At 41.4% G+C, this 13,821-nt stretch overlaps 1 protein-coding gene and 1 pseudogene across 5 annotated transcripts in view; one reads left to right on the top strand and one right to left on the bottom strand.

Moving 5' to 3' along the window:
* The window catches only part of DYRK4 (dual specificity tyrosine phosphorylation regulated kinase 4), a 58,618-nt gene extending 47,922 nt beyond the window's left edge, over positions 1 to 10,696 (top strand). For 4 of the 5 annotated variants that reach the window (XM_060190246.1, XM_060190248.1, XM_060190250.1 and 1 more), the window contains 3 exons: positions 5,589 to 5,718; positions 8,823 to 8,998; positions 10,322 to 10,696. In XM_060190246.1, coding sequence (XP_060046229.1) covers positions 5,589 to 5,718; positions 8,823 to 8,998; positions 10,322 to 10,566 — 551 coding nt within the window. In that variant the 3' untranslated portion in view covers positions 10,567 to 10,696. The remainder of the gene's footprint in view (positions 1 to 5,588; positions 5,719 to 8,822; positions 8,999 to 10,321) is intronic. The other variant, XM_060190249.1, reaches the window with a different exon arrangement.
* LOC103117713 (immediate early response 3-interacting protein 1-like) lies at positions 1,743 to 2,223 on the bottom strand (annotated as a pseudogene).
* Positions 10,697 to 13,821: the final 3,125 nt, after the last annotated feature.

The following is a 13,821-nucleotide window of genomic DNA, read 5'->3' as shown; positions in this document are numbered from 1 at the left end:
CCCCCCATACAGTGAGTGCAGGACAGCAAAGAGAATTTTATTTTCAAGATGAGACCATTTCACCATGACAGTCTATCATTAATGGAGTAGCATGTTTTTCTGCTGAAACTTGCTTACACCCTGAAGGGTAACCCCTTACTATTCCACGCTCACCGCAAGTTTAGCATAAACGGATGAGTGAAGGCCATGAGTGCAGTTTGTCATGGATGTATTTATTGGAAGGCATCCACCTAGGATGCTAGGGCTCAGCCACACTTCTCAGGTTCTGAATGTTTTCATCTACTGCCTTTTTTCTCCTTAGCTATTTATTTTTTATTATCTTTATTTATTTATTGAATAGAAACGATTTACTGCCTTTTTATTCTATATAAGATGAACGAGTAGATTGATAAGATCCTACTGAGACCAAGTTTCCAGTGCATCGTGTACCAAAAAGATAAAGTCAATTTCAGACTTCAAATCCTTTTGGAGCAATATATATATATATCAAGTTGGAGAGAGGAAGTAGTGGAATAGCTCCTTTGGATCATTAACCATGTACCTTACCCAGGTATGATCCTGGCCCCCACCACACAGAAGGAATGAGAAAGAGAGGGAGAGAGAGAGAGAGAGAGAAACAGACATCACTCTGGTACATGTGCTGCTGGGGATTAAACTCAGTACCTCATGCTTGAGAGTCAGGACCTCATGCTTGAAAGTCCAATGCTTTATTCACTGTACCACCTCCCAGACCACCACAGATTTTTCTCTTTTTAAAAAATACTTATTTTATTTATTTATTCCCTTTTGTTGCCCTTGTTGTTTTATTGTTGTAGTAGTTGTTGGATAGAACAGAGAGAAATGGAGAGAGGTGGGGAAGACAGAGAGGGGGAGAGAAAGATAGACACCTGCAGACCTGCTTCACCACTTGTGAAGCGACTCCCCTGCAGGTGGGGAGCTGGGGACTCGAACTGGGATCCTTATGCCGGTCCTTATGCTTTGCACCACCTGCGCTTAACCTGCTGTGCTACAGCCCGACTCCCCCACCACAGATTTTTCTATCAATGAACATAAGTAGACACTGGATTGATTTCACCACTTAGGTCATTAATAAAATGACATATGTAGGGAAGAAACTTAAATTAAAAACACAAGCATCATAAGACTACCTGACTTACAATGTTAGAATTCTCCCCAAAAGTGGAAAGTATTGTTTTCCCATATTTACTACAAATTTGAGTTTTTCATAGCCAACAGATAGAATATTTAAAGAGTTCAGAATTATGTTACAAGTTTGTCATATTTAATGTAATAGTTACTTTTAAAAATCCTTTAAAGTTTATGTAGGAGGATAATCATTTTTACGTCACAACTAAGCCAGAAAGAAGTTCAAAGTGTTGGGGGGGGGGGGAATCCATCCCTGAGAAGTGAGAGAAAAACCTCTGAAAACACAGATGTGACACACATGTATCCTTTCAATGATCTTGCCCATAACATGAACTTTAATGACAATCAGCAATCAAATGTATCCCAGTCTTGCGTAATTACTACCTCTGATGATTGGATATTTTTGTAATAAAGCTGTTAAATGCAACACTTAAAAAAATCACAAAAATAGAGACTCTGGTTTTATTGTTAGCTTTGCTTTCAAGTAATGTATATTATAATATATATGTACCATAATATATATATTATAATATATACATATATATTACCTTCTGTTGGTATCTTTTCTTCCAAATATCCATTTACTCCACTTACCTTTACCCAAATAATAAAAGTACCACAAGTGCAATTGAATTTACTATTATCAATGACACTCTTGTCATCATTCTTACAGATCGAATAAGGTTCATTAGCTAGAATTTAATTCCAGGGTCCTTTCTGAATTCTTCAATTCCCTGGTCTATTCCCCAGCCAATGCTCTTAAGAAAATATTCTTCACTAGGGAGTTGGGCAGTAGTGCAGTGGGTTAAGCGCACATGGCACAAAGCACAAGGATCAGCGAAAGGATTCTGGTTCAAGCCCCTGGCTCCCCACCTGCAGGCGGTGAAGCAGGTCTGCAGGTGTCTGTCTTTCTCTCCCCCTCTCTATCTTCCCCTCCTCCATTTTTCTCTGTTCTATCCAACAATTATGACATCAGTAACAACTACAACAAGAGAATAAGTAAATTTTTTTTAAAAAAAGAAAATATTCTTCATACAGCAGGACTGTCTGCAGCATTGAGTACAGAGTAAAGGCCATGGTCACCAAGAGTGGCCCCAGGTCTGACTGAACCCACTGCTGCTGCTACCAGGGACATGGCCAACTACAGCTTTAAAAAAATTATTTATAAAATAAATTTTAAAAAGGCCCATGACTATACTAGTTTTATCCTGAGCCTGACATCTGATATGCAGTTGGACCCAAGTTGTTGTCTGAGGAGATGACGTCATCATGGCTGGAAAAAGGGCTAGAAAGCTAGATCAGGGAAGAGAGTAGCCCCCAAGTATGGGAAAGGTGTATAAATATTGTTGACTGTAAGCCCCATCGATTTTATCTGGGCCCCATATTCAGCTTAGGAGCTTATGTATGTGACCTTTGCACCCCTGTAGATCTGAGCTTGCATTCTGTGGTCATGAGAAGGACCGTTCCAAGCTTCCCTGAGAGTTGTTTTCTTCTTTCTTTTCTTTTTTCCTTTTCCTTTTTTTTTTTTTTTTTTTACCAGAGCACTGCTCAACTCTAGTTTATGGTGGGATGGGGGATTGAACCTGGGATTTCATAGCCTCAGGTATGAGAGTCTTTTTTTGCATAACCATTATGCTGTCTCCCCCACTCAAGATTTATTTATTAGAATAATGAGGACAGGAGGAGAACTTTAGTCAGGCATATGTTATGCCAGGAATCAAACTCAGGACCTCATGCTTGGGAGTGCCACCTCCTGGGACATTTTACTACAGGTTTGAACAGCTGTCCCCTGTGATTGCTCAAGTGACTCTGCATACATACCCAGGGACTCCACATGAAATGCTTCATTTTTCCACCCTCCAGAATGTCTATTACATGAACCCCACTGCACTTTCATGAAAATACAGTGTGTGTGTGTGTGTGTGTGTGTGTACACCTACCTACTTACCTACTTACAAGCAAATATAGATGATTTTAGCACAAACACTCAATTTTCTGAATATGTACACCAGAAATTAGGTGTCTAAATGTATGACCTAAAATAGGCATTCTTGAGAAACCTTTGGAGGTATCTTCAAGGCTTCTTGTCAGGCATGACAAATTGTGCATTTAGTAACAACTTTAGTCCATGGTGATGGTTCAGGCGTAAGTTGTGTGTTAAGAAACCAACTAAATCTGACCCTTTTGATTATAGACAGATTCTTTTTTAAAAAATTTATTTATAAAAAAGATATCGATAATACCATAGGATAAGAAGGGTACAGTTCCTACCACCAGAGTTCCATATCCCATCCCCTCCCTTAAAGCCTTCCCATTCTTTTATCTCTCTGGTAGCATGGACCAAGGATAATTATTGGGTGCAGAAGGTGAAAGGTCTGACTTCTGTAACTGCTTCTCTGCTGAACATGGGCACTGGCAGGTGGATCCATACTCCCAGCCTGTCTCTTTCTTTCCCTAGTGGGGTAGGCCTTTAGGGAGGTGGGGCTCCAGGACACACTGTCTGCCCAGGGAAGTTGGGTTGGCATTATGGTAGTATCTGCAACTTGGTGTCTGCAAGAGCATTAAGATATAAAGAAGAGGGAGTCGGGTGGTAGTGCAGCGGGTTAAGCGCACGTGCCGCAAAGCACAAGGACCGGATTAAGGATCCCAGTTCCAGCCCCTAGCTCCCCCCTTGCAGGGGAGTCCCTTTACAAGCAGTGAAGCAGGTCTGCAGGTGTCTATCTTTGTCTCCCCCTCTCTATCTTCCCCTCCTCTCTCCATTTTTCTCTGTCCTATCCAACAATGACAACATCAATAACAACAATAACTACAACAATAAAACAACCAGGGCAGGGCAAAAAAAAAAAGATATAAAGAAAAAATCGTTTAATAATCAGGAACCTAAAGTCAAGAATATATCAGATGAAGTTTGGGGTCTCCATTGTGGAAAAAGCTAGTAGGTCTATTATAGGTATATTACAAGGGGCCCATGACTTTACTGATTTTTGCCTGAGCCTGACAGCTAACATGCAGGTGGGCTAAAGGGATTGTCTGGGGAGATGATGTCAGAGTTGGAAAAATGACTAGAAAGTTGGATCAGAGAAGAGAGTAGCTCCCATATATAGGAAAAGTATAAAAATACCGTTAACTGAAAACCCCACTGATTTAATGGACAAATTCTTGATGTGACTATAAAGAAGAAATGAAATTGGGCTGGGCAGACAGCATAATGGTTCTGCAAAAGGACTGTCATGCTTGAGACCCCAAACGTCCTGGGTTCAATTTCCAGCATCACCATAAGCCAGAGCTGAACAGTGCTCTGGGGAAAAAAAAAAGGCAAATCATTCCATCATTCTCTCAAAATGATTTTGTTATGTGATCTTGTTGTAGCCTATGGCTCTGGGTGTTCCAGTGTCCAAAGTCTTGATTTATTGAGTTGGTTGGGGGAAATTAAGGATTATCTGTAGATAATGCTAGAGTGTAATTCTTTTAAAATTTTTTTTCTTAAATATTTATTTATTCATTCCCTTTTGTTGCCCTTGTTGTAGTTATTATTGTTGTTGTTATTGATGTCATTGTTGTTAGATAGGACAGAGAGAAATGGAGAGAAGAGAAGAAGACAGAGGGGGGAGAGAAAGATTAGACACCTGCAGACCTGCTTCACTGCTTGTGAAGTGACTCGCCCGCAGGTGGGGAGCCGGGGGCTTGAACCAGGATCTTTACACCGGTCCTTGCACTTTGCGCCACCTGTACTTAACCCACTGTGTTACCACCTGACTTCCCAAGAGTGTAATTCTAAGTTGAATGTCTTTTATTTTCAATTTCAGACTTGTTGTGATTATTTTATTTTACCTGCATCAATGCTAAACCATTTGATTAGCTTGGGTATCCTTAGTGTGGAAGACACAGAGCACACGGCATAGCAAGAAAAGTCATTTATTTTTTTTAAATTAATTTTTTAAATATTTATTGATTTATTTTCCCTTTTGTTGCCCTTGTTTTATTGTTGTAGTTATTATTGTTGTTGATGTTGTCATTGTTGGATAAGACAGAGAGAAATGGAGAGAGGAGGGGAAGACAGAGAGGGGAAGAGAAAGATAGACACCTGCAGACCTGCTTCACCGCTTGTGAAGCGACTCCCCTGCAGGTGGGGAGCCAGGGGCTCAAACTGGGATCCTTACACTGGTCCTTGCGCTTTGCGCCAAGTGCATTTAACCCACTGTGCTACCGCCCGACTCCTGAAAAGTTATTTTTAAAAGGTTATTTGTACTTCCTGGATAGTCCACTTGTGGTTTCTGTTAGACTGAGCCTGTTGGTGTGGATGGGCAGGGGGCAGTGTGGGACAGAGAGTGACAGAATTGCAGAAGACACTCTAAGAAGCAATATTGCTGAGTGAACAGTATGATGTGACTGATGAATATGCCTACCTGAAACTAAGCACAGGATATTATGTGTCTCTAAAGATTCCAAAGGCTTTCCCAAAAACATAACCAACAACAGGGGGAGGAAGAGATACCCAGACTCCAAGGATCTCACCATGGTGCTGAAAACCTACGACACCAGCTTCCTGGACTTTCTCAGAAGGTGTTTGGTGTGAGTTTGTCTGGATGCCTTTGTCTTTGGGTTTCCACATAAAATATGTCCTTTCCTACTTGCTTATGGGTGGGACATCCTGGGGGCAGGAAGACAGTTATAAAAACAACAATAGTAGCTATTGATCATAGAGCTTTCAAGTCTACAAAATGTCTTCCCATCCATTTCCTCCTCAGATGCCTCTTGCCTGTGTGATTGACAGGGAGATGATCTGAAATGTGGGAGCTAAGGATCCTGGACTAGACAATGTGTGTAGTTCTCCTTGGAGTAGTACTCTGTCTAGGGAGGATTTAGACATAGCCTCTGTGTCTTCTTCTTCGGCCTGTGCACACATAGTGTAAGCTGGTTTCAGGACCTGACCCACTGCGCTAGCATTTAGAACCTAAATCCTCTTATATTAAGGAATTCACTAAAGGATGTTCTGCAAATCAGTCATTATGTGGTTTTCTAGATTCTGCAGGTATATTTTGAATCTTGGTAAATAGGTTCTGCATGTCTGTCGAGTCATAGTAAAAAAGGGTCATCACATAAAGCACCCAGAGAAGTTGAGGTGTCTAGGAAACGGTAGATGTTGCCCATATCTATTTTTTTTCCCTCCAGGGTTATTGCTGGGCTCGGTGCCTGCACCATGAATCCACCGCTCCTGGAGGCCATTTTTTCCCCTTTTTGTTGCCCTAGTTGTTGCAGCCTTGTTGCGGTTATTATTGCCATTGTTGACGTTGCTTTGTTGTTGGATAGGACAGAGAGAAATGGAGAGAGGAGGGGAAAACAGAGAGAGAGGGGGAGAGAAAGATAGACACCTGCATACCTGCTTCACTGCCCGTTAAGTGACTCCCCTGCAGGTGGGGAGCCGGGGGCTCAAACCGGGATTCTTACACCGGTCCCTGCGCTTTGCGCCACGTGCGCTTAACCCACTGCGCCACCGCCCGACCCCCCATATCTATTTTTAATTACAAAATAATTAACTTTTGCCTCCAGGGTTTTTATTTCTTGTCGGCATGATCCCACCTCTACCAGTGGACTTCTTTTTATATTTCAGAATAGAAGGTGAAAGACAAAGAGGGAGACATAGAGACATAGAGAGAGAGAGAGAGAGAAAGAGAGAGAGAGAGAGAGACACCACTCCACCATTTCTGAAATTTCTCTTATGTATGGTACTACCAACTGGTGGCTAAAAGCTCAAATATGTATTCTAAAATATCATAAAGTCTGTGCTCTACCAGGTGAGCTGTTGCTTGGCCCTTGTCTATTTTAAAAAGTTTTGCAAGTCTGTCTCCTTTGACAGATTAACCACATATTTGACAAATATTCCTAGAGCCCTAGATCTAGCAATTTTATAGTTTTTTTAGTTTTAGAATGCCACACTTTTCTATTCTCTTATTCCAGTGGGTTGCAATAGTTTTAGCGACATACTTCTTAGTCATTTGTGCACCCTGGAATTTAGGTAGTATCTCAGAGGATAAACCAATTGGTACTGCTGAGAGTTTTCTCATCTAAGGTAAAGGATTATGCTAGTCATCTCACAATAGGAGATAGAGAAGGATCCCAGACCCCACCTTTGCCCCCACCCTGCTGTATCCTCTTGTTGAAGCTAGAGAATGGATGGATGCACACCAACAAATGATAGAGACTTAATTGAGACCGACATGAGTTATCCAGAAATAATAATCCAGAATGCAGTTCAGAAACAAGAATTTTCCCTTTTTTTAATGGAAAGGGACTTACCACTATCAAGAAGCAGTCAAGATAATCAATTAACAATGCTTTGGAATTTTAAGTCAAGTTTTAATAGAGGTTACATGTTAAGTCCTTTGCTAGGCTTCTTAGGCTAACTCTAGAAGTTCAAGAGAGGAGCAAGAAAATATTAACTGCTGCTTACTGGGTAAAGAACCAAGACCTTGATGGATCTGAAATATCAATATGTTTCACCTCAAGGTGGAAGTGACTCTCAATGTGACAGGTACTAGTTTGTCAACAGTTGAGCTTCCTGTCTTGGAAGGTAGGGACCCTACTCACATGGTCAATATAGTTAGTAGTCACACAGTTGTTTGCAGATAGTTGAAGACTTGTGACATAGAAGATTAATTTCTTGAGGGCTAGGAGGTAGCACACTGGGTTAAGCACACATAGTGTGATGTGCAAGGACTCATGCAAGGATCCTAGTTTGAGACCGCTCCCCACCTGCAGGCAAGTCGATTCACAAGTGGTAAAGTAGGTCTGCAGGTGTCTATCTTTCTCTCCCCATCTCTGTCTTCCCCTCTCTCAATTTCTCTCTGTCTTACCCAACAAAAACAACAACAACAACAATGGAAAAAAGATGGCCTCCAGGAGCAGTGGATTCATAGTGCAGGCACTGAGCCCCAGCAGTAACCCTGAAGGCAAAAAAAAAAAAAAAAGATTAATTTCTCTCGTTCTGTAAAATAATAATGGGTGGGATTAGAATGATGGGATAAATTATAGGAATTTTAAAAGTAGCTAAGAAGTAAATTACAGCTCAAAGAAATGAATAGTTTCAAGGAATTGGAATTTTTCATAATTGGAATAGTTAGTTCTGAGCACCTTGCCACTAAAATGACTTAAAAATAGCAGGGCTATTCCTTATCAGGGTTCTGTCAAATGTATTTTGTTATTGCACTAGAAATTTGGCTATATTATGACAAAGGTCACCCTAATATTATACTGTTCTATAGTTTCCTCTGTGGTACATTCAGAGGTCCAAATTCTATAGATTGAAAACTGAAATACAAGTATCTGTTTATTTTTATCTTAGTTTACTGAGTCCTAAGTTCCACTGGTAAAGATTCTTTATACTATTTCTTGTAATGAAATTTCTAGGGACTTTAGACGACTGATTGCCCTGTCATATATAAATTTTCTTCAAAAGATTATTTCCAATAGTTGTTTCTCAGCAATTTAAAATCCTACACCATAATCTCTGTTATGATGACACCATTGAGTTATCACATAGCCTAAACAGATTTTTTTGAAACACAACCTACCTTTATTACACTTTATCTAGGTTCTTTACTGGGGTCTTTGAAATTGGCTCACTATTAACAAGGAAAGCAAAACAGTAACCAGTTCTGGGCTTTGTTGGTGTGCAGATGGGAACCCTCTCTCCGAATGACCCCTGACCAGGCCCTCAAGCATGCTTGGATCCATGAGTCAAGAAGCCTCAAACCACGGTCCAGGCCCCAGACCCTGAGGAAACCCAGTTTCAATATGACCTCTGAGACCAAGAAAGACAAGCTTCCAGGGCATCATCCCCTGGGTAAAAAAGGTATAATTCCTCAAGGAGGTGAGCCTGTTTGCATGGTCCAGGGAGCAGGCATCACCCCTGACCTGCATGTAGTTTCCTGAACTTAATCTTGGCTAGTTATTTGGGTTACATCACTACCAGCCTGCCATTGCCCACTTTTGTAGTTTTCTTCTTTCTTCCTTGCCTGTCTTCTTTTCTTCCTCCCTCCCTTCCTTCCTCTTCTGCTCCTCCTCCTCCTGCTAATCCTCTGCTCCTCCTGCTGCTCCTCCTTCCCCTCCTCCTCTTCTTTCTCTTTCTCTCTCTCTCATTGCCACCAGAGTTATTGCTGGGGTTTGGTACCAGCTCTATGAATCCATTGCTTTCAGCAGCCATTTTTCCCCTTTGTTTTTTTCTTCTATTTTACTTGATAGGACAGAAAGAAATTAGGGGATACACACACACACACACACACACACACACACACACACACACACACACACACGGAGAGAGAGAGAAAAAAAAATAGATACCTGCAGATCCATTTCACCACTCTTGAAACCTCCTGTGTAGTTTTCCTCTTTCACAAAATTTTGTTCTATATTTTTTCCTCCCCAATCATTAGGACTTCCTAGTTTTCTTACCTTTAGTTTCCTTTCTCCTTTCCTTTTATTTACATTCTTCTATTTGCTACATTCTCAATCAGCATACCTAATACATGTTTTGAATTTTTATCGGACATGCAAACATCATCTCACATAATTTACATAATGCCTATATCTTTTGTAAGCATCATAGCCTAGTGATTATTTATGTAGTCATTGAAGTTCAATTGCCTGAGGTTAAACTCTGAATTTACCATTTACCAGGTGTGGGCAATGCATTTAAACTGTGTCTCAATTTCTTCACTTACGGAGCAATGCTCATTACATATAGTTTCAGGAAAGGACCAGTGGAATAGTAGATGTAAAGTGCTTAAAACAATGTCTATCACATGGATTGTGCTTTACAAAATGATTTTTTTAAAAAAATCATTGTAAAAAAAATAAAAATTAAAATTAAAAAAAATCATTGTAACCAGGATCTGTGAGAAAAGCTCACTTGGATAGTGTGCTGCTTTGCAATGTGTGTGACCCAAGTTTGAGTTCAGCTCTCACTGCAGTGAAGGAAACTTTGATGCTATAGTCTCTCTCTCTCTCTCTCTCTTTCTCAACTTTGATGCTATAGTCTCTCTCTCTCTCTCTTGCTATCTCTGTCTAAAATCAATCAATGAACCATTGTAACCAAGACTTTCTCAAAATTGTTTACAGTACAATGAACAATTCAAGTATAATGGAACATCTATTCCATCTTCTCTTCCTTTTGTAGATGTGGTCACAAAAGAAGAGACTGTAGACAAGACAAAAGATGGCACCTGCAAGCCTGTTCCAGATTCAAATGACCGACAGGGCTCTCTCCAACAGACAGCTGAATCTGTCCAGCTGCCTCATCTAGCAGAAGCTTCCGGAAAGCTAGAGGCCGCTGTCAGACCAGAGGAGTCTAAGACCAGCACAGAACAACAAAGCAAAAACTCCTCTCCCAAGAACACGAATATTTTACCCCCAATTGTATGACCTTTAACGAGGGTGTGTCCTGTTCCTTTCCACCAATGATTTGTATTAGAGACAGCACTTATATTGTACAATACTTCAGATTGTTGTTTTTTTTTTTTAATGCATAAAGGTTTGTTTTAAAAAAATTCTATTCACATGGCCAGCTGGCATGATTCCTCTCATATGAGGGATGGGGGAGGATATCCTTGCATCTAGATGCCCCCCTCTTGTTAAAGCACATGTGGCTGTCACATACTCAATGTTACAGCATCCCTAATAGAACTCAAAGTGTTTCCTACCCAAAATAGCAATAGGTTGGCAAAGATTCTTACTTGAAAGTGACAGATTAAAACAACAAATGACAGGGAGCAGGAAATAGCTCACCTGGTAGAGCATGTCTCAGCATGCAGTAGGCCCCAGTTTCAAGTACAAACATCAAACAGGAACACTGTGGTACCAGGGGGAACTCCATAGATGGTGGAGCATTAGGGCTCTGATGCCTCTCTTTTTATATCTAAGAAACATCTTTTAAGTATTTTATTTGATAGGATAGAAATTGAGAGGAAAAGGGAGAGAGATGGAGAGATAGACACCTGCAGAACTGTTCTACCACTCATGCAGGTGGGAACTTGGGGCTTAAACTTAGGTCCTTGCACGTGGTACCATGCGCACTCAACCAGATGCTCTACTGCATAGCCCCCTTCTATCTAAAAAATTAAAAATCCGGAAGTTGGCCAGAGTGTGGTGGAATCACACATATGTGAAGCCACAGACAAAAGGCATTGATGGTGTGTGTATGGGGGGCAGTCACGAGACATATGTGAAGGAGTCACACAAATCAGGGGTCAGGAGTTCAAATAAAAAGTCCAAGGACTCAGAATCCCTCTCCATGTTTATCCTTGTTTCTTTTCATGGTAACTCAATTTTGATGGCCAGAGGTTAAGATAACTACAATGTCCAGTCAACAAATGGTCTTGACACCTCAGAAGTGATTGAAGTTGACCCAGTGACTGTTCCTAAGCTACCTCTGATGGGCCAGTCTGGGTCACAAGCCCACACTTGGTGGTGGTGGTGTCAACACCATGACTGGTGCTTCTCTAGGACCACAGTGAGTAGGGAGAAAGGGCTTCTAAAGGAAGGGAAGCTGAGTAAATGACAGGATATATGTTCACCCATCCACACTCACCAAATTTTGGCATGCCCATTTACTTGCCTGTCTAGTTCTCTTCTACATGGTTGCATAAATCCTAGATGGTTGTAATCACAATCTACATAATTTTTATAAGGCAATTAGTGTCATAACATCAGAAACATAGGAAATGCACTTGGCTCCATAGTTTTCATTTTAATCAGTGTAATATCTGGGGACTCAGATAAAGTGATGGGCTTGACTGGAACGTCTAGGGAAGATGGCAGAGGGTCATGCACAGGCCTGTGGACTGACAGTTGAGTACATCTCTCAAGAGATATAGAAGAATAAGAAAATTGGAGGGCGGGAGCTGGGTGGTGGTATACCTGGAAGAATATACACATCACCATGTTTAATGACCTGGGTTCAAGTCCCTGGTCCCCACCTTCAGGGAAGAAGCTTTTTAAGTGGTGAAGTGCTGCAAGTCTCTCCTCACCATCTCTTTCTCCCTCTCTCCATCTCTCACATTCTGAACAGAAAAAAAAAAAAAAAGGCCACCAGGAATGGTGTAGTTGTGTAGGCACCGAATGAACCCCAGCAGTAACCCTGGTAGCCAAATATCCCTAGGGACTAGAGGTGGATCAAGCACACAATTTCCTGATGTGGGTGGAGGTATATAGCCTAGTGGTTATGAAAAGATACTCTCATTTAAGGCTCCAAAAGTCCCAGGTTCAATCCCTCACACCACTACAAGCCAGAGCTGATCAATGCTCTGGTTACCACAATGTGAGCTCAGATCGACAGGGATACAGAGGTCACATAGGCTCCTAAAACAAATATGGGTCCCAGATCAGATCAAATCCATGGGATTTACAGTCAACAATATTTATATACCTTTCCCATATTTGGGAGCTACTCTCTTCCCTGATGCAGCTTTCTGGTCCTTTTCCTAGCCATGACATCTCCCCAGACAATAACTTGGGTCCACCTGCATATCAGATGGCAGGCTCAGGAAAAAAAAAAAAAACTAGTATAGTCATGGGCCCTTTGGAATATACCCAAAATAGGCCTACTAACTACAAAACGGAGACCCCAAATCTTCACCTGCACTAATCCAGCCTTTAGGTTCATGATTAGTCAACAATTTGTTTGGCTTTATATTTTAACTCTTCTTTCAGCCACAAGGTTCCAGATGCTACCATGATACCAACTGGACTTCCCTGGGCAGATGACCCCACCAATGTGTCCTGGAGCCCCACTTCCCCAGAGCTCTGCCCCACTAGGGAGAGAGAGAGAGAGAGACAGACAGAGAGAGAGAGACAGAGAGAGAGAGAGAGAGAGGGGCTGGGAGTATGGATCTACCTGTCAACACCCATGTTCGGTGGGGAAGCAATTACAGAAGCCAGATCTTCCATCTTCTGCACCCCATAATGACCCTAGGTGCATACTCCCAAAGGGATAAATAGGAAAGCTATCAGGGGAGGGGATGAGATATGGAGTTCTGGTGGTGGGAATTGTGTGGAGTCGTACCTCTCTATCCTATGGTTCTTATCAGTGTTTCCTTTTTATAAACTATGTATATGTATATGCATATGCATATGTATATGTATATACAAACAAACCCCCCACAGATTTCCTGAGGTCAGAAACAGAAAATGCTTTATAAGCAGGATGATATGGATAATCTGTCGGAACAGTGTCCTAATGGATAGCTTGTCTCAGTTCTTACAGTCAGAACAGCACAGAACTGGCAAACCCTCTTTGCCACCAAAGATCTTCAACTATGGATAAGGTGAAGAGGACAGTTTTGTAGCTCTACAAAGAGGTCAAGAAGCCAAGCTCCTGATGTCACAAGTACAAATGTTTAGGTCAGGATGGGGTGACAGCAATTATGCAAATGACTTGCATGCCTAACACTCTGAGCAGGTCCCAGGTTCAGTCCTCAGCACCACCATAAGTCAGTGCTGAGCAGGACTCTGACACCTCTCTCTCTCTCTCTCTCTCTCATTAAAATAATAAAAATAGTTCAATGTTAGAAACAGTCCCTGCCACATATAACCATGGCAGTCTGAAATGTCTTCACAGACTAGGACTTATTTTGAGTGTGCTCTTTAGAGGAGAGAAGCTGCAAATCATGGCACAACTGG

This window comes from Erinaceus europaeus, chromosome 4 (genome assembly GCF_950295315.1).
Source record: "Erinaceus europaeus chromosome 4, mEriEur2.1, whole genome shotgun sequence".
Classification (NCBI taxonomy): Eukaryota; Metazoa; Chordata; class Mammalia; order Eulipotyphla; family Erinaceidae; genus Erinaceus; species Erinaceus europaeus.
This window is presented reverse-complemented; position numbering and strand designations above follow the sequence as displayed.